General features: G+C 50.6%; 1 protein-coding gene across 1 annotated transcript; it reads left to right on the forward strand.

Moving 5' to 3' along the window:
* Positions 1-12,205: 12,205 nt before the first annotated feature.
* On the forward strand, positions 12,206-20,540 carry LOC144163714 (uncharacterized). Its single transcript, XM_077694466.1, has 4 exons — positions 12,206-12,209; positions 13,480-13,689; positions 19,737-20,413; positions 20,478-20,540. The coding sequence occupies exons 1-4, from the start codon at positions 12,206-12,208 to the stop codon at positions 20,538-20,540; spliced, it is 954 nt and encodes a 317-aa protein (XP_077550592.1).
* The last annotated feature ends 306 nt before the right edge of the window (positions 20,541-20,846 follow it).

Consider the following 20,846-nt stretch of genomic DNA (forward strand, 5'->3'; position numbering starts at 1 on the left):
GTGTCATCTGCATACATAATAATATCAGAAGAACCTGGTATTTTAACAATATCATTTATGTACACAAGAAATAATAACGGGCCAAGTAAGGATCCTTGTGGGACACCCTGTTTCAATTTCATTTCGGCAGATAATATGTCATTGATGCCAACTATTTGATATCGATCATGCAAGTAGTTTTCCAGAATTTGTAATGCGATCCCACGAATTCCACAGCTAGATAATTTTTTTAACAGCAAATCAAAATGTATTGAATCAAATGCCTTTTGAATATCTAAGAAAAGACCGAGTATGTATTTTCTGTTTTCCATATTTACGATTATCTTTTCCTTGATATATGCCAGAGCTTGCTCAGTTGACCTATGCTTTTGGAAGCCGTATTGGTTGGTTGCTATTATTTGGTGCTTGTCAAAAAAAGAAGTGAGTCGCTCATGGATTACGCCTTCGAATATTTTAGATAGAGTTGGAAGCACCGATATAGGACGATAGTTCGACAGGTTGTTACGGTCACCACCTTTGAATATAGCAGTGACTTTGGCCAGTTTTAAATGTCTGGGAAAAATGCCTGTGGTCAAGGTGAGGTTAATAATGAAGGATAAAACTTCGCATATTAATGGTGATATCAGTTTTAACTCTGCGGGCCCTATTTCATCTATGCCAGATGCTACATTGGTTTTAAGCTAGCAGATTAAATTTGCAACCTCAACTGCGTCTGTTGGTCGCACAAAGATGGACTCAGGCACACGGGGGCCCTCTGTTAACGCGTTGTCTGCGCTAATGCTAGGTCTTTCGTACGTGCCCGCATTTATAAAGTGGGCGTTGAAAGCATCGGCTAATCTCTTTCCTGCAAGAGCTTGATCGTTTACTGTTAATTCTTGGATACATTCACTACTTGTACTTTTGCCAGTCAGAGCATTCACTACCTTCCAGATTTTGCGTTGGTTATCGTAGATCCTTTCAAATGTCTTTTGGTAATAATCTTTCTTGGCCTTTTTCAGGTCCGACGTGAGCGTATTTCTGTATTTTTTGTACTTCAGAAATGCTGCAGGTTCTCGTGAACGTACAAAGTCATGAAATAACTTGTTTTTAGATTTAATTCTCTCGTAAAGACTAGTGGTTATCCATGGCTTTCGGCAATTTTTAATGGTTCGGTGGGAGAGCCTCTGTAAAGGGAAAGCTGCAGTGTAGCTTGTACACAAGAACCCGAGAAACTTATCATATGCATCATCAGGATCGGATTGGCTATAAATGCAGCTCCAGTCATGCGCTTCTACTAATCTATAAAAGTGTTCCTGGGCCTCGGCATTCTTTTTGCGTTCAAGGCGGGTCCGAGTTCGGACTTTACTTTGATTAGGTGCTGATGGAAGAACACAGAACACCGGAAGGTGGTCACGTAACTCATACGAAATTATTCCGCTTGTAACGCTATCCGAGCTTATATTTGTTGCACAAATATCAAGGAGAGTGGCACTTAGATTGGAGAGCCTAGTAGGCAAAGTTATATGATTTGTAAACCCATAAGCTGATAGAACTGTCTGAAATTCTTGGCTGTACGGGTCAACGGACTTCATATCGATATTTATGTCGCCAATAATCATGTAGGGAGCATTGCAGAAAGTGACCGATGCTAGCGTGTTGTCTAAAAACTGTAGGAACTTGGTTTTATGTCCGTGCGGTGGTCTGTACACCAGACTGATTGTGGTCTTTCCAAAACGCATCGTCAAGATTTCAATGTCTTCATTGATAAGAGAAAACGTTTCTACTAATTCATAGTTTAGACTATCTTTAAAATAAATAGCGAGCCCTCCACCTTTCTTTTTTTGTCGACAAAGAAGTTCGAAACGGTAGCCCGGAAAATAAGGTGCATTGGCTTTATCCCTAATCCAGGTTTCAGGGAAAGCTATTACATCAAAATCTATTGATACTGACTGCAAGAAAATGGTGATGTTATCACCTTTTTTTCTTATACTTCTACAGTTTACATGTAGTATGGAGAACGACTTCTTTGTTGATGATATTTTAGAGTTGAATTCCGAGACAGTGTAATACTTGCAAGAGTCATTCGAGTCCATCAGAGCGAAATCTAATAGCAATTGCCATTTTCATGCGACCAATTTAGTTGCGGATTTGGGCCAGGTTTTCTTCATGAGCTATGTGAATCACAGGCGAGTCTTCGTCCCTTCGCACCAGCACCCTTCCATTAGTTGTCCATGCAAATTTCCACCCTACTTCTTTCTTTTTTTGGATGGCAGCCGAGAGCAAAGCTTTGTTTTTCTGGGTCAGATGTTCGTTCACAAAGAGCGGCGTTTTTTGCGCGCATCCAAGGATAGAGCAGTCCACTCTCTTTTTTCTGCACTTTGCCAGCACGTCATTTCGCTTGCTACGTCGAACAAAACGCACAACTATGTTTTTCACGCCCCGCTTTGGGGTGCTAACCCAGTGACATATATCGATGTCAGTAGCGTCTATGCTCTCGCCCACTGCCTCTCCTATTTTCTGCAGGACGGTCACGGGGTCGCTTTCCGCGGGCGCGCCCTTTACCTCGATATTGTTCAGGCGCTGATATTGCTCCAGTTCATCACATCTTTCGGATAGCCTTTTGTTCTCCTCTCTCAGCTCTATGTTCTGCCTGAGCAGCTCCTGCATTTCCAGCCTCAGGTTCTTTATATCTGCAGTGTCCTTGACGTCATTGCAAACATCAGTGCAGAAAGATATACCGTCTTTAAGATCACGCATCTCAGCGCGAAAATCCTTCTTAAAATCCTCAAACATCTTTAGCAGGTCCCGCAATTCTTTAACATCTGTCACCTCCTTTTCACCATCCCTGCCAGTATCCTTGTTAGCATCCTTGCAAGCACCCTTGCCACTATTTTTCCCCATCACGGGAAAAACAATTTACGCTTTGTTCGCCAGCAGTGCACAACAACAGCCAAATTAAATCACTTATACTTTTTCTCACCTGCAAAAGCAGAGTCAAGGGTTTACGATGTGGCCGGTTTGTGCACTGCTGCCGAATTGCGTAGCGCCAACGATGTGGCGGGAGAACATTCAGACGATGCCCGCAAAATGCCGTTGCGACGGCTAAGTGAAACGGTGGGCGGTGCAGGCTGTTTCACTATGCCCCAGCGATGCGGGGGCGCCGCAGTTGCACGTTGCCAGCGTCCGATCGCGCTCCCCTGGTCGCCGCCCGATGAGCTCGTTGACCGTGCCGGCACGTGCGACGATCGAGTCCGGTCACCAGTGCGGGTGGCAGCTTCACAGCGTTCAACCAGTCTCCCAGCGCTGATTCCTTCCACACGATGACTGTGTTCCGCGACAATACGCAGTCACGCCAGCAGTGGACCTGAATTCCTGGACGCGGTGCACAGGCCTGTTGTAACACGGGAGTGTCGAGATGTTAGACACACACACACCCTGCACTTGTAGCCACCTCGTGGAGTTGACCGGCTCAGAAACAGAAACCTCCGCCTCTGTGCCGGGAAACGCTTCCGTCGCAGACACCAGGAATGCGGGTAGCACGCAGGAAACGTAAAAGCACACGCTCCACCAGACCTAGCGAGAGCGCAAACCTGTGCCGGCAACTGTGGTCTTCAAGATGGCCGCGCCCAGAAGCAAAAAAAAATAAAGAAAAGAAACGCTATCGGTACGTTTTTCCCGTTTTGGTGAAATTCCTGGTCGATTTCGATGCGGTTTTTTGCGTCTTTCAGTTCTTCTTAAGTTCCGATGCGTAGTTCGAAAGCACAATTTTCGATGGAAGCCAGTTTGGTACCGTAATCGCTTCAAATTAGGTCGTAAGGCTTGGTGGCCGCCTTACTTGTTTATGTTGCTGGGTTGATGTACTCCTGGGGCTCCTTGGCAAAACTAGTTCTTCTTCAGGGGTCCTCGTTGCTTCATGTGCTCCGGGTGAGTCATTATAATCTTCGTCGCACAGGTTTACATTAAAAAAACAAACGTTCTTGCTGGAGCCGGGGTGACGGCTGCCCGCCACTGCTGCTACCCAGGGTTGCCAAGTGGCATGAAAGTTCACTGTTATCCCTTACGAAACTTAGGAGGGGGTAACAAGACGTTTCTCCTTTCGTGGGTGACTCTTTTGGGACGGACATGAATGCGCACACAAAATTGATGACGCCGATGGCGCTGCAGCTGTGAACATGTTGAGAACTACATTAAGTTTCCTGGTGGTCATGTCCCTGCGTCTGATTTCTGCATGTTTTCCACGGCTTCTTCCTTGGCTTTGTATGCAGCAGCGCACATACTTTTTATACTTTTTCACCCTTCAGTCGAAATTTTTCAGCGTTTTCCGCAAACACATTTTTGGATGGCAACATCTGCAATCCGAGATTCTGAAACTCACGCCCGTTGGAGAAATACACTGATCCAGCTTGGCCTCTGCCAACAACAAAGTCTATCTTCGCCTCCATTTCTACCCATTTCGGCGAGCACGACGCAGGCGCAATGCCCACGTCTAAACGTTACGCTTGCACCATGGGAGCGTTTGACTTTTAAAAACTTCTGAGACGCGGCCATTAGCCGTCGCCTGCATTCTGTTGCTGTCGTGCACTGGATTTTAACGCGCAGCAGCATAACCCAACATAAAAATTGAGGTAGCACAGTCATTTAAAGTTGGTACTGACATCCTGGAAGTCACTCGCACGTGCCCAGTTTATGTGAACAAGACAATGGGGTTGGTTTTTCTGTTCTTGCTGAGGCCGGAAACTGACCTTCAATTGTTCGGGCTTCTCTGGGGCCATGCCCCGTCACTGTCGAGGATACAAAAAAGAATTAGCAGTAGAACGTCGCGACAATGTCACATCATGGTGAGCGGTGACTAAATCCAGAAACGCCGGCCAGACAAAGCATACGTGTGAGAGCAACAACCGCTAGATCTTTAATGTCACTGACGGCCCATGGGTGGTGGTGGTGATTTATTAACAAAGGAGGGAAGAGAAAAGGCCTGGGGATATTGTTGAACTTAACGGGAAGTTCACCCTCATACGACCCAGTCCAGGGAAGGGGATTGGGGCTTCAAAGGATAGGAAGAGAGAAGGGGGAAGAGAAGAGCGGTAGGAGAGTGGGAGATAGTCTATATCGCGTTCGTTTAGTCCATGACTCGATGGCTACAAACGCAGCGCTAGTCCTGTTGTAACCAGGAAGTTGACTAGGTGCTGGAAGACCTCCCGTCGGATGGCGTCCAGTCCCGTGGGGAACAGGAAGTCTTCTAGCTTGTGGCTTGCGGCACCGAGTCGCTGGAGTTCGACCCGAAGTTGTGCCCTTGCGGTGTCGTGCTGCGGGCAAGAGCACAGCAAGTGCTCTAGCGTCTCGGGCTCTGGGCAGTCAGCGCAGGTGGGGGATGCTCGGCGGCCTTGGTGGTGCAAGCGCGCTCCCACGTTGCAGCAATTGAGCCGCAGGCGAAGAAGGAGAGACCGGGCGTCTCTGCTAATGCGTCCGGGTAAGACCCGTGGGGCCTGGCCACTGACTACTCGGGCATCTGGATGCATGGCCTCCACCACTCGTGCCAGGATAGTCCTTGCAGCGTCAAATGACACCACATCCCGGGAGGCTGGAACCCCTGCCTGGCGAGCAGCACCTTTGGCCAAGGCGTCTGCAACCTCGTTGCCCGTGATGTTCACGTGCGATGGCAGCCAGTGAAGTCGCAGTGGACACCCCTGCGCTTCCACCGCATGAAGCTTGGCCGCCAGCGACCGCTCAACGTAGCCGCTAGTGCTGGCTGGCTGGTCGGCGGCATGCAGATGGAGGAGGGCAGACCGTGAGTCAGTCAGGATGATGGCCCCCCGGGCCTGGGTGCCCTGCTTGAGACGAAGATCTGCAGCCAAGTGGAGTCCAGCCAGCTCTGCGTGGGTGGATGAGGCAGGGAAGGGCAGGCTGCACACCTGGCTGGTGCCGAGTTCTAGGGCCGTGCAGGCGGCTCCGGCTCTGCCCATCGGCTGTTGTACAGATCCATCCGTGTACACTTGCAGATGTCCGGCAGCGTCGCCCTGCAGCAGGGCAGCCACCTCTTGGTGGACGGCCTCGGGTGGAGTCGACCTCTTACTACGGACCCCCGGCAATGTGGTGACAATGCGTAGAGCCTGCCCCGTGCCTGGGGGTGGTGGCTCCAGGCGTGGCCGCTGCGGCAACGCGATGTGGCTCTCGTGCGTACTGAGTAGCATGCCCATCCGAGAGTTGGGCCGGCTGCGGTAGCGCTCAAGGAGTGCCACGCCGTCAGGTGTGCCCTGCAGGCGGTGGATGTGGTGGAGACCCACCTGCAGGGCCCGCATCTCGATGGGCCAGAAGCCTGCCTCCGTGTATGTCGCCGCCACCGGAGATGTGCTCGGAAGGCCTAAGCAGAGGCGGATAGCCCGGCGCTGATCCAGCTCCAGCTCCTCCCACCGGCGCGGCTTGAGTTCCACTAAAGGCAGAGCATAGAGGACGGCGGACGATGCTATCCCGTGGAACACCTTCAGGGCCACGGTGTGTGTGCAGCCGTGTCCATGCGCCAGCAACCTCCGCACGCCCTGGTGGACCCTCGTTGTGCGTTTCCGAAGCGCCTTCACCGCAGGTAGCCAGGACAACTGGCAGTCGACCAGGAGCCCCAGATACTTGGCGCTAGTGCACCACGGAAGAGTCTGACCGTTCAAGGTGAGCGGCGGTGTCGTCTTGCGTGCTCTGTAGCCCCTCGAGTGGAAGATCATGGCCTGCGTTTTTGTCTCGGACAGCTGCAGGCCACGGCTTGTCAGGAAGGCGGCGACTGCCCACAGCACCCCCTGGAGACACGCCTTCACCTTGGAGAGTAACCTCGTTGGTCCGTGCGCCCAGATGGCGATGTCGTCAGCATAGACTGCCATCCCCACTGGAAATGCAAGCCCAGCTGGGATGCAGTCCGGGAGTGGAGCCAGGACGAGGTTGAAAAGGAATGGGCTGAGCAAACTCCCCTGGGGAACCCCCGAGCTGACATCTCTTGGGCTGCTCGTTGCTCGGCCCACCCTGACTCGTAGTGTCCGGTTAGTCAGGAACGCCCTCGCGTATCTTCGGAGGTGCCCCGAAACGCCCATGCTGTCCAGGGCGTCCAGGATGGCCGTGTGAGGGACGGAGTCGAAGGCTGACTTCATGTCCAGCAGGAGCAAGAAGGCCACCTCCTTGTCGTGGCGGGCCTGCTCCAGCATAGACACCACATCTCCCAGGGAGTCAGCCGTGCAGCGGTGGCGCCTGAAGCCGCTTTGCTGCTCCTTGAAGACGCCCCGACGATCAGCAATCCACTGGAGGCGGGCCAGGATCGTGTTCTCCATCAGCTTTCCCGCCACGGACGTCAGGGAGACCGGCCGGTACGATGCAGGCTCGGTGGGCGGCCTACCGACCTTCAGCATCGGCCTGACTAGGGCCACCCGCCAAGTAGGTGGAAGGCTGCCCTCCCTCCACACCTGGTTGAACAGCTGTAGCAGCGGCTGCAGCTGGGTGATGTCGAGGTTCCGGAGCATTTGGTATGTCACCCTGACGGCCCATGGGCTCGCATACCGCGATCATCGATCCGATCGTGTTGTGCGCGCCTCCTTTCTTGGGCGGTGAAAGAGGTCGCTAAGTGCGCAAACTGGGTACGTGGACTACGCGTTGGGTGACGACACCGTAATAAAAGACGAATCCTGTGGGAAAGGGGCACACAGACTCAGCGTTGACTGACAACAGGTTTCTATAACAGGAAAAAGTCGTATACTCGTAGTTAGAGAGAGAACCCTAGGTATAGCACGAAACAGAATACAGGGAAACACAGAATCCTACGTTCAACATGACCGGGAAGGCATGACTGACCACGCAATAGTCAGACTCGCTCGGGGACAGCGCGAAAGGGAATTTTGACTTATGTGGTTCTTCGGCAGTGATATGAGGTGGTGGTTAGGAGTGACGGTGGTGAAAATATTCACTGCACTTATTGGGTGGTGGAAAAGCAGCCCCTTTTAGTGGGGTTCTAAGTACAGGACTCCAATTTCGGAAGCTTCCTTACGGGTCCGCTCGATCAGCCGTTGCTGGTCTTGCGGGACGGTGCTGGAAAGAGCAGCCTCCCAGGGGAGAGGGCGGGATGTGCATAGGGGTGAGCCCGTCTGGTCACGGCGGACTGCAATACTAAATGGGGGGTGGTTAGAGTTGGGACATTACAAGCCGGGAAGTTCCTACGGCGTTGGGCGGGAAGAAAAGGGCGTTTGTGGTGTAGTTCTGAAGACCTGTGTCTGGAGCGGCCGCCATTACTTGGCGTTGGCGCGAGATAAGAAATTTTTGGGCGGAGGTAGTGTACGGTTTTTCTTTGGGTGAGGTAGATGGAGAGTGCGAGAGTACAGCTGAGAGGTTCATGGGATGGGATGGTGGAAGCTGATCGCTGGGAGTCACCCTGGATCTGACCTTTCGTTTCCGAAACCCTGACACTGTGGGTCATTTCTTTGACGACAGCGTATGAGCGCTCATTACCAGGAAGGAAGGCACGGCCAGGGGTCCAGGAGATAATGAGTGAGGGGAAGCGTGGATAAATCGGGGTGTCGGTGAACCTTGCTTGCCTGAACGGTGAGGGGTTCACAATAACATGCACGACAGGCGGCTTGGGAGTGTGTGATAATTGTCCGGCTAACCGTGTCGTCATCGTCAGCCTCCGCAGCCCGGACGGCGGTGATGTGAGACGCAGCCTGGACCATCGCCGTTCCCTAGCCCGCCCTGATGGATTGGGTGCGCACATAGCAGGCTGAGTGCACATAGTGACTGCTGCCGCTTTGGCGTTGAGGTTGCTTAGTGAATGGCAGCGTCGAGGTAGACCAGACGCGACTCGTGGCCGTACTCGCGGGCTCTAGGGCTTCGGCTCATGCGTGTTCCTTGGATACCACCCGCCGCGGTGGCTCAGTGGCTAAGGCGTTCCGCTGCTGAGCACGAGGTCGCGGGTTCGATTCCCGGCCGCGGTGGCCGCTTTTCTGATGGAGGCGAGAAGCAAAAACGCCCGTGTGTACGAGATTACGGCGCACGTTAAAGATCCCCAGGTGGTCAAAATTAATCCGGAGCCCTCCACTACGGCGCGCCTCATCGCCTGCGTTGCGTCGGCGCGTTAAACCCTAAAATCAATCAATCAATCAATGTTCCTTGGATACCGAAGAAGGTGCACGCGGAGAGCTAGTGCCCGGTCTTGTGTGCATTTTGTTGGGTAGTGGGGAAACTTGTAAGCACGCTAAAACGGTCGGAGCGAGCGCCACTGGGTCTCGTAGAAGGGGTGTTGGAGGACGGGGATTCTTAGGTGAGTGAGCACGTGGCGCCGGTGAAGGTGGTGCTAAGGCCGGTAAGGCGGCCAGCTCGTTGCTCTTCAGTGATCTCCTCTATCATGTTGTGGACATTCGATTTAATGAGCCTTTGTGTAGAAGTACTGGGTGAAGGCTCAGGGCAGCCTTGATTGCCATTCGTAAGAGGGTGTGGGGGAGCTGGAGCTTAGAGCGCAGCAGTGTGGAATGGGACGTGATCTTAAAAATCTCGCGTGCAGGTACATCGCAGTACATGGTTAAAATTGTGGCACAGTTAAAGCCAGAAATGCAACCGCACAAATGGGTATGCGGCGCCATGGGCACCAAAGGCTGGTTCTTTAGTGACCGTTCCCGTTCAATTGTACCTAACCGACTGATGTTATAATGCACCCGGTTCATATATCAATATGCAAATCCATGGTGCCAACTTATCTAGAAGCACATTATCCACATTCCATAATGCTGCCCTGGAAGCGATGGGTTGGTTCTCAGGAATCGTATTTGTCAACTCAGCTGAGGTTTCCAGAACCTTCGACACAAACTTAATATCGATCGGACCTTGTTTCTGCATGGCTGTCATTGATTTCCTTGTATTTACTCTCCTTTCATGTTTACACCTTCTGTTAAATATCTTATGTTTTTATGGTGATCCGACCTGGAATTCTCACCTTATACTTGTGGAACAATTGCGTCTGTTTCTTATAAAACTGGTGCACGTGCTTTGGTCTATAGCTTACTTCGATTGGAATCGCAGCGCATTAATTTTGCGCTGCATCAATCGGATCTACTCAATTGTTCGTTCTCTGTTAACAAACATAAGCACACGATTTAAATCTTGAGCACAAGCTTTACATTTCAAAGTTTTTAAAGCTTTACATTTACGGAATTTTATTATTTCGAAACATTTTTGGACAGCACATTTTAAACCATTGCATATCCCTACGCATAATCTCCCACCAAAAGGGTCTTACTGAATTCCCTTTTACAAAACAAGGTACGGACATATGGCCAAAATGCACTGTGTTCCTGCTGCTTTGAACCAATTTCGAGGCAATATTTCTTGCAATAATTCAAAATTAAAGGATTTTTTTAGAAATAGATAATAAATATGCTGCTGCGGAATCCCCCGCCCTGAGTATTTGGCGGGCATTTTGTTGTTGTTGTTGTACACCACGCTTGACCGAATCTTATTTTTCTTTTGTCATACAGTTATAACCCCATCTAACAAAGTCACCGGGAACCGCGGATTATCTCGTTAAACCAAGAACTTGGTGAAATTGGGACTGTCGTTTTACAAGCAGTTTATTCCATAAATTCGACACTTATAGGGAGCCGCATCCCAGCAGCTACCATGAAATCGTAATTGTGAAGGCCACGGGGCTCGCCTGCCGATAAGATAGCAATGCGGTTATAGTCCACGGTGAGTTTAAAAATCAAGCGATAGTGGTTCTGGGTGAAACAAATTTATTTCCTGGCAAACAAGCCTGTGATTTTCGCCTGCGTGCGCTTCGTTACATAGCACTGGGCGAACAGACTTTTTGTAGCACGCAAGCGCGTTCACCGCGTTATGGGTTCCCTCGAGAGGATCGCCCAGCAAAGCGCCCGAGCAAGTGTAATACCGTCCGTTACCTGGCCTGAAGCGGGCACACGAACTTAAACAGCAACTGGGTCCTCAGCATCCTCTGACGCCTTTTGTACGCCGGAAACTAACTGTACGATTTCTGCGACTGCTGCGTTTATCCCGTACAGCTCCATGAATACGAATCTACATGCCTCGTTTTTTTCTTTTGAGTGGCGCAATAACCTTGGGGGTATTCTGACAAAACATATTCGAAAGTTCTTCCTTTTAAAATGTTTCTCAACTTATTGAAATGCTTCGTTAAATAGGGAATGGCACTGAATGTAGTTCGTTGGTTCAAGTTAATAAAAGAATTGAGCCGTATAGGCGCTTGCGCTGAAACTTGAATTTGTTCGTTACATCGGGAAATTCGTAAGATCGGGTTTTTTAGATCGAGTTTTGGCTGTGTACATATTTTCTCATTGTCTTTGTATGAGTGCCAGGCTCTGCCAGTCAAGCTCTACATGGCTTTGGCATGCCAGACTTCGTGTTCAATTTCCATAACGAGTTAAACGATCTCGTCATCATCATCACATTCTGCTCTTAGCCGAACGTGTACGCACATCCAGGTCTGGCCGACACCCACTCTGCAAAAGGACAAAGGCAGATTGTAGACCGTCTTTCTCCGTCATAGTATGCACTGCGATGCGTTTTGGACGCCACATTTCTTGAGGAGTACATTTATCAACATTTGAGCCGTCTTTTGCAGAATGGGGAAAGTGCTTCTGAAAGGGACCCTGCAACACTTTCGATAGGAGCTTTCCCTTTTTCCTTCACATCTGGAACCACTGCGAAAGCTATAGCTATCGCCAGCAAGGAGCAGCGCTGCGTGATTTGTTCGGCGCACCAGATACGCATTCCATTTCTGCTTTGCTTTTATGGCTTTTTTTAAGTTGCTATGGGAAAGCGTTCATGGCTCCAACTGAAGGTAAACCGGCCAACAGCCGCTACATAGCCTCAGTCACGTAATTCGAGCCTACGAAGAACGCCAAGACCGGAAAAGTGAGAAAATCTTTTCATCGAGTTTAAGAGTTACCTCATGGGCATACAGCAGGTAATTTCTGGCCGAGGTTACTTTGCGACCCCCTGATCTGACACTGGATGTGTTGGGTGCCTACGTTCTGCAAGCACTTAAGATTTCAAAAAAGTTGAATAAAGAGCTGCAGGGTCTTTTTAGTCGTCTGTAACCCCGTTGCGGCATTTTCTGTGCATACGGCACAGCTACAGGCCTTTCCCGTTTCCAGACTTCCACTGGTGAGCAATGTTAGCCTTCTTTGATACATTGCGAGAAATCCCCCCGTCCTGGTAACACAAGGGCTGGACAATGGGCAAGTTTTACTTAAATAACTCTCCACAAAAACATGATGGCACAGCGTCGTGACAACATTTTATAGCGGCTGCTTGCGACAGTGCAATCGGACCTTTTCTATGTAGCGTGACTACTTATTCAGCACGGGCTTCGACGTTCACTGCTTGTGGCGACAGGCGTGATAACAAAAACTGTTAGGTTCAAGATCCAAGGACCCTAGCTTCGAGATTTGTGGAACCTCACGGGTGAACTCCTGCCCGAAACCATTGCGCTGCAATGCCTTCAGCACATCATCAACTCTAATATCAAATTTGAGGCTTCTACGAAAATGCGGAATTCTTAAACGCATCACCCCATTTAAATGACACTACCACATGCGCGGTTTCCGCCTTACCACCTACAAGAACGAGAACCAGGCTACTGAGCACAGTGCCTCTGCCTTTTCCTTAATTTACAGAATTTTTTTCACTATGTCATCTAGGAGGCGCAATAACAACATAACATTAGATAATCATTAAATTATGTACATAGCCTAGCAAGGAAGAGGGCATCTAAAGTATAACGTGGTCTACAAAAAGTGTCCTCACGATACGGTGTTCGCGTCGTGTTCAGAGCTGCAAAACAACTTACACCGTTCTGCGGGCAGTGCACACACCGGTTGAGGTCTTGCAAAATGCGCTGCATAAGTGCTGTGGCATCAAAAACACGTAGCACTGCAAGAGGCCCTGCAAAATCTGCCTTCATACAGAAATGAATGCATGTAGGGCCAGACCATGGCGTGCGTAAATGTTTGGTTAACGAAAAATCAACGGTTTGTGGAAAAAAAATCTTAGCACACAGCGCTGCGTCTATTCGCTCGTTGGGCTTAATTCCATATTTTAGTCATCAAATCACATGCCAAATATGAGTAGGGCCTTTTAGTCACGTGGTCAGTATAATAAAGTATTGCGAGGACACCAACTGAGTCCGCAAAAGTTGCGTAGGTGGAGCAAGTGTTCCGCGGATGTTTCCGCGTTTCGTTTCTGCCAAGCTAGAGCGCGCTTGACATCTATATTTACATTCAAAAATATGCTTCTAACTAGCCTTCTTCACTGTCGTTTTTGTATACGTTTTTTGTATTAAAAGGTAGTTTTCTGGCCGGAGGCATTGACGGTTCTCTCAAAAAGCTTTTATTAATTCTTACAGCCACCCTCAGGAATACAATTAATAACTTTCACTCTATGGTGGATATAAAATGCATGTCAAAACAAGAAGTGTAAATTTCTAAAACTATTTTGTTGCCTTTTTAGGCCACGAGTGTCCAGTGAGCGACGATCGCCGCTTCCAGCAGTACGTTTCGCGCTGGGACCAGGCGCTTCTCGAGAGCCACATCGGAAATGACGCACCGGTTGAAGAGCCCATCGCAGGAAAAGCAATCACGGACTACTTGTACGTGTACACGGCCTTCCTAACCAACACGACCACGTGGGGTGTGCACATACTGGGCCTGCTCTGCCGAAGTAAAGCACCTGGACAATTCGTCCAACCCCTGGAATGCACGATTCAATCAAGTCAGCGTACGTGGAGAACGCACGCTATTGTAACCCAAGTTCCCGAGAACGATTTTTCGAGAGCGTCGCAGACGGTTTACTTGACCTGTCCTCTGCCTGTGCCTGCTAAGGAAGTAATAGAACCTCTAAAAGTTGCACTTAGGGCGTCCGCCAACAAAAGCTACAAGGGGCACTGGGTTCCGGTGCACGTTCCGCCTCTGTCCCATGCGAATGCCAAGTGCTGTTCCGTTTGTGTGCGTCCATTGTTCGACGACCGCCCGAAGCTGTGGGAAATGATCGAATTCATTGCCCACTACCAAGTTATTGGCGCCACTCACTTCTACTTCTATGACTTCAATCCCAGTGAGCGTCTGCAGCTACTCGTATCAAGACTTCAATCGACAGGAGTTGACATCACGGTCATTCCTTTGAGGAAGCCCGAATACTTAATTAACAACCACAGCGATGAAGACATCGCTGAAAATTTTCACCTTATGGCGCTGCACGACTGCATATTCAGGTCACGGATGAAGACGGAGTACTTTCTCCATGTCGACTTTGATGAGCTCATGGTGCCACGACGGGGAGGAGATTTGGCGGATGTCATAGACCATGTTGAGAAACAACGGAAAACCGAAGCTGTGGGAGCCATTATTGTGCAAAGCCGCTTATTCTGCTACGAGTACGGCTTGGACAATGCCTACATGGGTCTTCGGGAGTCCCTGCCGCTCAGGTCGAGAGTTCTACTCTGGGGGGCGAGAAGAGTAGAGGGCCGTTTCATTCAGAAATATATTGCGCGTGGCAGGTCTGTTTGCACGGGTTACATACACTGGGTGAGCCAGCACTGCGGCCCATATGCTACCGTGAACGTGACTGAAGACGTCGTTTATTTTAACCACTATCGCCGGTGCTGTACCTACCGAATTGGGTCAGGCGTACTCTTCCAACATCCCGAAACTCTAATCCTAGACAGAACAATGAAAGAGTTTGACAAGAATTTTTACTCAAAGATTTCTTTCAAAAACAGGTATTCTGACTGCTGCGTAACGTTTTCAATAAATAACGTAACAATGTGATGCAGTTCAATTGTCAACCTTTTGCAGAAAAAGCTTTAGAAATATCTCTGAACATTCAGAGAACCTTTCAACGCACGGATAGTTTGGTTTGATAAGAGAATTTGTGCGACGCAGGACGTAGGCACCGCTAGGGGAACTGCAGTTCTAGCTGAAAGCGCAACGGGACATGCTCGTAACTGTCAAGTGTATCGTACCCGTGAGATCGATGCTGTGTTTGAACGGCAGTGCAATAAACGGAGAGCATTTGAAGCATACTTCGGCCATACCTTTTGCAGACTGCCAGTACTGTGGTACAAGAGCGGGGCACTTGTCTCTTTTTTGCATTCTCCGTCTCCATCTTCACCACCATTGTTCAAAAGTAGACATGGACGTCTGAACAGTTAATTAGGGCGTAATATTGCGTCACTGTAGAAGGTTGCGCGCGGTTCCATGAATGGCCCCTTTCAGATCCCAGCAAACTGCTAATATCCCTGCGGCGTCCCAAAAAACCCCGGGCCATTTCCACTACCGTAAAACCTGGGGAGGTGCGAAGCATGCAGACCGATTATATGAGCAGTATAAATGTATTTAAAGATTGTAAGTCTCTCTCTTGCCACTAGGTGCGCGCTGATTGGGCTCCGGAGAAGCGCCAGTTCGAGGAGCGATCGCGCGCTTGTTGAGACTCTGGCGCGCTCTCTTGTGTTGAACAGGATTTAAGCAATTTGCATCCCCCTCTGCCCCAGTTTCGGGTAGTGGCAGGAGTAAACGCAAAAGAAATGCAATGCCCGTGCGTCCACTTGGGGGTTCCAAAGGAATTTTTATTTTCCTCCTGTGACATGTGCAAGTACAAGACACCCGTGGTTACACACTCTCCCACGTACGCACACTTCGTCCGTCCATTACATTCCAGAAGAGCGCTCCTTGCTGGTAACAGATAAGGTACTTTCCACAGAATGAATCAACAATTACGATTGCACGTTCACAGATACAAATGGCGTACATGGCACGAGGTCTTTGCGCTGGGAGGGCAACCAGCGTTCTGGGGAAGGGCGGGGGGCATTCGTTCCCCCAGGCACTCGATCCCTTTACACAAGATGTTTCGTTTGCACAAGATGTTTACACAGGAAGATGTTTGCACAAAATTGTATCATTGCGTGTTCATTTCTCTCCCTCTGATTGCATTGTACACACTTGTCTGTTGATATTGTGCCCATTTCTTTAAGACAGTTCTCATCGGCAATACTGAAATTCCATATTTCCATGTTACGTCTTAGGCTTCGTCCGGTAAATTTGCGTTGATCAGCATGCGCCAGGGGAATTTTTTTTGTTTCTCACCTAGGCTGTGAGGGTTTGTCTCATCAAGTTTCTGAGCCGGTTCTACGTTCCCCATATTTTCTATTTCCCTTTTGTAACTTATGTGTGATTAGTTTTCTGTATGCTTCTATTGCCTTGGTGTAAAAGGGGGTGTCTGAGTTGCCTTAGGCCCGCCCGGAATCTGCTGGAGAAATAACCTAGCCTGTGCCCCCAAGAAATATACGCCTAGCTGTCTTGCTGGATGTCCCGTCTGTAGTCAAAGCACCCTAAGAACACTTTTCAATGAGACACGGAGTAGTTAGTTGCTGAGTTGTCTGGGCCTTCCCTGTTTCCCAGTTTTGCCAAGGCTGATTTATCCGACCAGAACATGCGCAATACTTCAGATGTGATTTACCGCTATTCGTCGAGGAAGGGCGACCGTCCCTGCTATAGCCCCGTGTACATGGACGCGACGGGGGCGGGGTGAGTTGAGTGGCTGGTTCAGCTTACCTCAACGCGTCCGAGTTTATATGAACCCCGTCCAAAGAATCGAGGTGAGGGGAGCGGCGAAAAGGGGCTACCGTATTTTCACGATTCTAACGCGCACCCTCTTTTGCTAAAAGGTAGCTTAATATTATGTGCGCGTTAAATCGGGCTCAAAACCGAAATAGGCTTTAAAGCGGCCAGCAGCATTGCCATGCGCAACGGACACGAAGTACCCGCAAAATCCAACTCAATCCAATAAAAACAATCCGTCAACACCACGTGACTGAATTTCGGCACACTGATTCCTCAATGGCATGTCGCATACCCTGGTCAGCTGTTGCTCATTTTTTTTTGCTTCTGCTTAGCCCCTAACGCTTAGAATTATGAAGATCAAGGCACTTGAAATCGCAAGCAACTTCAGTGTTCCCCGCTATAACTTTATTTCCAGCAGCAGCTGGATAAGCAACCTTGAGAAGCACAATTCATTTTAGGGGCGAAGCTCCTTAGGGCCTGGGTCTGTCCATCCTCGACGTATGTATGTAGCCACCTCTAGTTTAGTTCTTGGATTGTTTACTAGATGGCGTGGCTACCTCTAGTTTAGTTCTTGGATTGTTTACTAGATGGCGGTACTTGTATATGATGAAAAGATGCGCTTGGATTGTTTACTAGATGGCGTGGCTACCTCTAGTTTAGTTCTTGGATTGTTTACTAGATGGCGGGGAGCGTTGTAATAAAATCCGTTCGCTGTTGGTGCGCGCTCGGAGTCGTCCGATGGATAAGGCTGCAGATGTGCGAGCCCGCGAGGCAGAAGCGCTCCGTGAAGCTGCGCGACGCCGCCGCCAAGATCCTGCCGTACGCGAGCGGGAGGCCGAAGCGTGTCGTCTGGCTGCGCGACGACGCCGCCAAGATCCCAGCGTTCGAGAACGAGAGGCCCAAGCGTCACGGCAACGGCGCGAGGACCCTGCCGTACGCGAAGCGGAACGGCTGCGGCGCGAAGAGGATCTCCAAAACGTCAGAGAACGGGAAGCGGCGAGAAAGCGCGCGTATCGGCAGGCAGACCCCGATGCAGTGAGAGCTCGTGAGGCGTCAGCAAAACGCATCAGGCGAGCTCAGCCCCAAGGTGCCGACGCGCGGTTTAAGCGAGACTTTCTAGACGTTACGTTCGGACACAGATGTAGTGGGCGAACTTTCACTGAAGAGTCACGGTTTTACCGATGATTTCCCCTCAGGAGCTTCGCCCACTCATCATCATTCCTCCCGTGGATATGCTGTGAATTTTTTTTTTGGCTTCCAGAGCTGCATGCCAAATAAAATCTCCCTCTTCCAGGCACGTGGTGTCATGTCTTTTCCATCTGCGTAGTACCGTCAGTGTCACTTTTTTTTTTCGAATTTTCCTGCGCGAAGTTACCCGCGCGTTACAATTCGGGGCGCGTTAAAACCGCACAAATACGGTATTCTGCTCCCCGCGGCCCGCCAACTCAGCCCGACGAGCGAGCTAACCCACCACCTGCCTCCGAGTTGACAGGACTCGCCGCGATGGCTCTCTGACCCACCCCGTCCGCTTATACATGCGGGTGTCGAGTCCAAAAAACCTGTTTATTTCGACTCAATGCGCCCTCGTCGGGTCAATGTAAACAGGGATTATGTAGAATATCTTCCCTGTGAACACGCTCAATGCCAGATATCTTCTAACTACATGTGGAAAGTCATACGCCAAGGCTTCATTACATCCTCCCTAAGTTGTTTAAGTGTATGATACCATGTCTTAAGTGATACCCCACTTAAAGTGTAAGTTACCCCAAGGATTTCTACATGTGTGACTACTTTGATACCGTTTATGTGTTGTTTTCCTGATGAACCTAGGCTTAAGGGTTTGCTTTTCGTACAGTTTAGCTTCGCACCAGCTAGCTCAGGGTACTCCTCGAAGCAGTTCAGTGCATGAACCAGGCTGCCTTCGTACCTTAGGTGCAAAGTGACGTCATCGACATACGTCGTTACTTTAACTGTCTGACCCCTGGCTGCTGTAGACCTAAAATGTGTCTGTTATTTTCAAAATTTTTAAAGACGATTCTAGTATTCGAACAAAGAGTAATGGGGAAAGTGGGCACCCCTGCCGGGCGCCTCTTGTTACGCTCAGGCTAGTTACTACTTGTTCATTTATGACTAGATCGCTCTCCATGCCTTCATAAAGGATTGCCAAAATGTTTATAAACTGTTGTGGGTAACCGAAAGCCGTTAGTGTTGCAAAAATGTAATTGTGTTCTACTCTATCCAACGCTTGTACCTAGTATAAGGAAACGAGCTATCTCCAAACCTGTCTACTTTTTGTATGCTCTATTATGTCTCTAGTTAGCATGTTCAAGATTTGACAGTCCCTGTCTGCAACTGAGCAGGCCTGCCATGACGTAAATACTTCCCGCAAAGTAAGTTGTAAGCGCCTTGTTAGTACTGATGCAAGTAATTTGTAGTCTGACCCCTGCAGAGTAATGCGGCGCCAACTCGTGGGTTTGTTCCATGGGGTGTAGCCCGAAAGATCCCATTCCCGTTTGACCCCGTCCCGTTTGAACCCATTCCCGAAACGCCCTTCCCGCTTGAACCGTCCCGTGTGCGCCCGCTCCCGTAACGACCTTCCCGTTTGGGCGCTTCCTGTTTCAGCCCGTTCCCAAAACGCCCATCCCGTTTCAACCCACTCCCAAAGCGCCCTTCTCATTTGAACCCGCATCGTTCCAACCCATTTGAAAATCTGAAAATCTGCGTTACCGTCTTCGAAATTGTTCCCCAAAATGTGCTTAGAGCAACGGGTCATGCACTAAAAACTTGTATGCAGCAATTTATCCGGAATCGACCGATATTTCCGGCCAATAAAAGTTTCCGTATGCCTTAGGAATATCTTGGGCAATGCACGCATTGGATTTTTATGCAGTTGGTGTCCGTACGCGTGGCCAAAATTTATTTAACAGCTGTTCTTATGTTCATTTTTGGAGCGTAGCTTTGTCTTCGGGTTCGAGAGATCTATAGATCAAATATGTCGATAGGAGGGACTTAAAAGAAGCAAAAAATTACTCCCACCTCCCCTCGCGGGAACCCCTGTGTAGATGCGACGCGTAGGGGGTTCGCTGCACGAGAGCTTTGCAGGCGCGGTCAAACTTTTCACAGACGGTTCTGTGCTGCCTGGCCCCCCAGGATCCGCCGCCGCCGCCTGCGCGGTCCCAGAGCTGGACCTAACGGTGCAGCGCCGACTGAACTTCGCCTCTAGCTCAACAACAGCCGAGCTGGTAGGCCTGCACCTGGCGGCGGACGCCTTGGCGGGACGCCCCGACATCAAACAAGCAGTGCTGCTTTGTGACAGCCGGGCGGCACTACAGCGCCTGCAGAAGCCCAGCAAACACGGGCCGCTTGTGCAGCGACTCGCAAAAAAGCTACGCGACTTGCAGCAAGGAGACAGGCGAATTTCCCTTCATTGGGTGCCAGCTCATGTGAGGCTCGAGGGAAACGAGTGTGCGGACTCGCTGGCCAAGGCGGCCCACTCAGGGGACACACCGCTCTTTGAGGGGGCCGCCAGGGGCGACGAGGCGAGACACTGGATCGCCAAGCACGCCCAACAGCGGCACCAGACCCCGAGCCACGCCGATGGGGGGAAACGAGGGCGCATTCCAAGCCGTACCTTCTGCCGCGCCGACGGCAGTCTCCTCCTCCAGCTCCGCACACGCTGCGCCCCTTCCACAGCTCGCCGCTTCTTCTTTGGTCAGGCCGACTCCCCCGACTGCCAGCACTGCGGCGAGCTGGGCAACACGGAGCACGCCCTACTGCGCTGCAGCCGGTACAGCAAAGAGCGAGCGAAGATGATAAGACGCTACGCGGCACTGGGAATTGCGTGCAGCACGCGGGGAGGAGCTCCTCTTTCCCTCGGCTGCCCGCGCACAGGGCGCGGCACTCACCGCGCTGCTGCACTTCCTACACGCAACCGACCTTGCCACGCTGCCCTGAATGGGCCGCCGGCCTCGCCCCCGACGCTTCCCCCCTCTCTTACGCACTACTCCTTCATTCATTCCTCCCCTCCTCTCCCCTCCCCCTCTCCTCGTCGCCGATCCCCTCAACTCTAGGTGGTGTTGCCTCAACCCGGAAGCATCCCAGCGAGCGGCTCACCCGGCCGCAGGCGCGCAAACAGAACTGCTCCTGGCGTGTCGGCGGCCATTCAGGATACTTTCAGTGGCGTGTCGCGAGTGTGTGCGCGAGTGTGTGTGGCTGCAAGCATGTGTCCCAACCCCACCCTGTGCCACCATCCCGCCACGG

This window comes from Haemaphysalis longicornis, unplaced genomic scaffold, assembly GCF_048455015.1.
Source record: "Haemaphysalis longicornis isolate Haplotype H1 unplaced genomic scaffold, Haemaphysalis longicornis Haplotype H1 scaffold_13, whole genome shotgun sequence".
Lineage (NCBI taxonomy): Eukaryota > Metazoa > Arthropoda > Arachnida > Ixodida > Ixodidae > Haemaphysalis > Haemaphysalis longicornis.

Coding starts and splice junctions, on each gene's coding strand:
- LOC144163714 (XM_077694466.1), top strand. Junction 13,690..19,736: donor ACTGGGCCTGCTCTGCCGAA/GTAAAGCACCTG, acceptor CTGGCCCCCCAG/GATCCGCCGCCGCCGCCTGC. Junction 20,414..20,477: donor AGATGATAAGACGCTACGCG/GCACTGGGAATT, acceptor GCCCGCGCACAG/GGCGCGGCACTCACCGCGCT.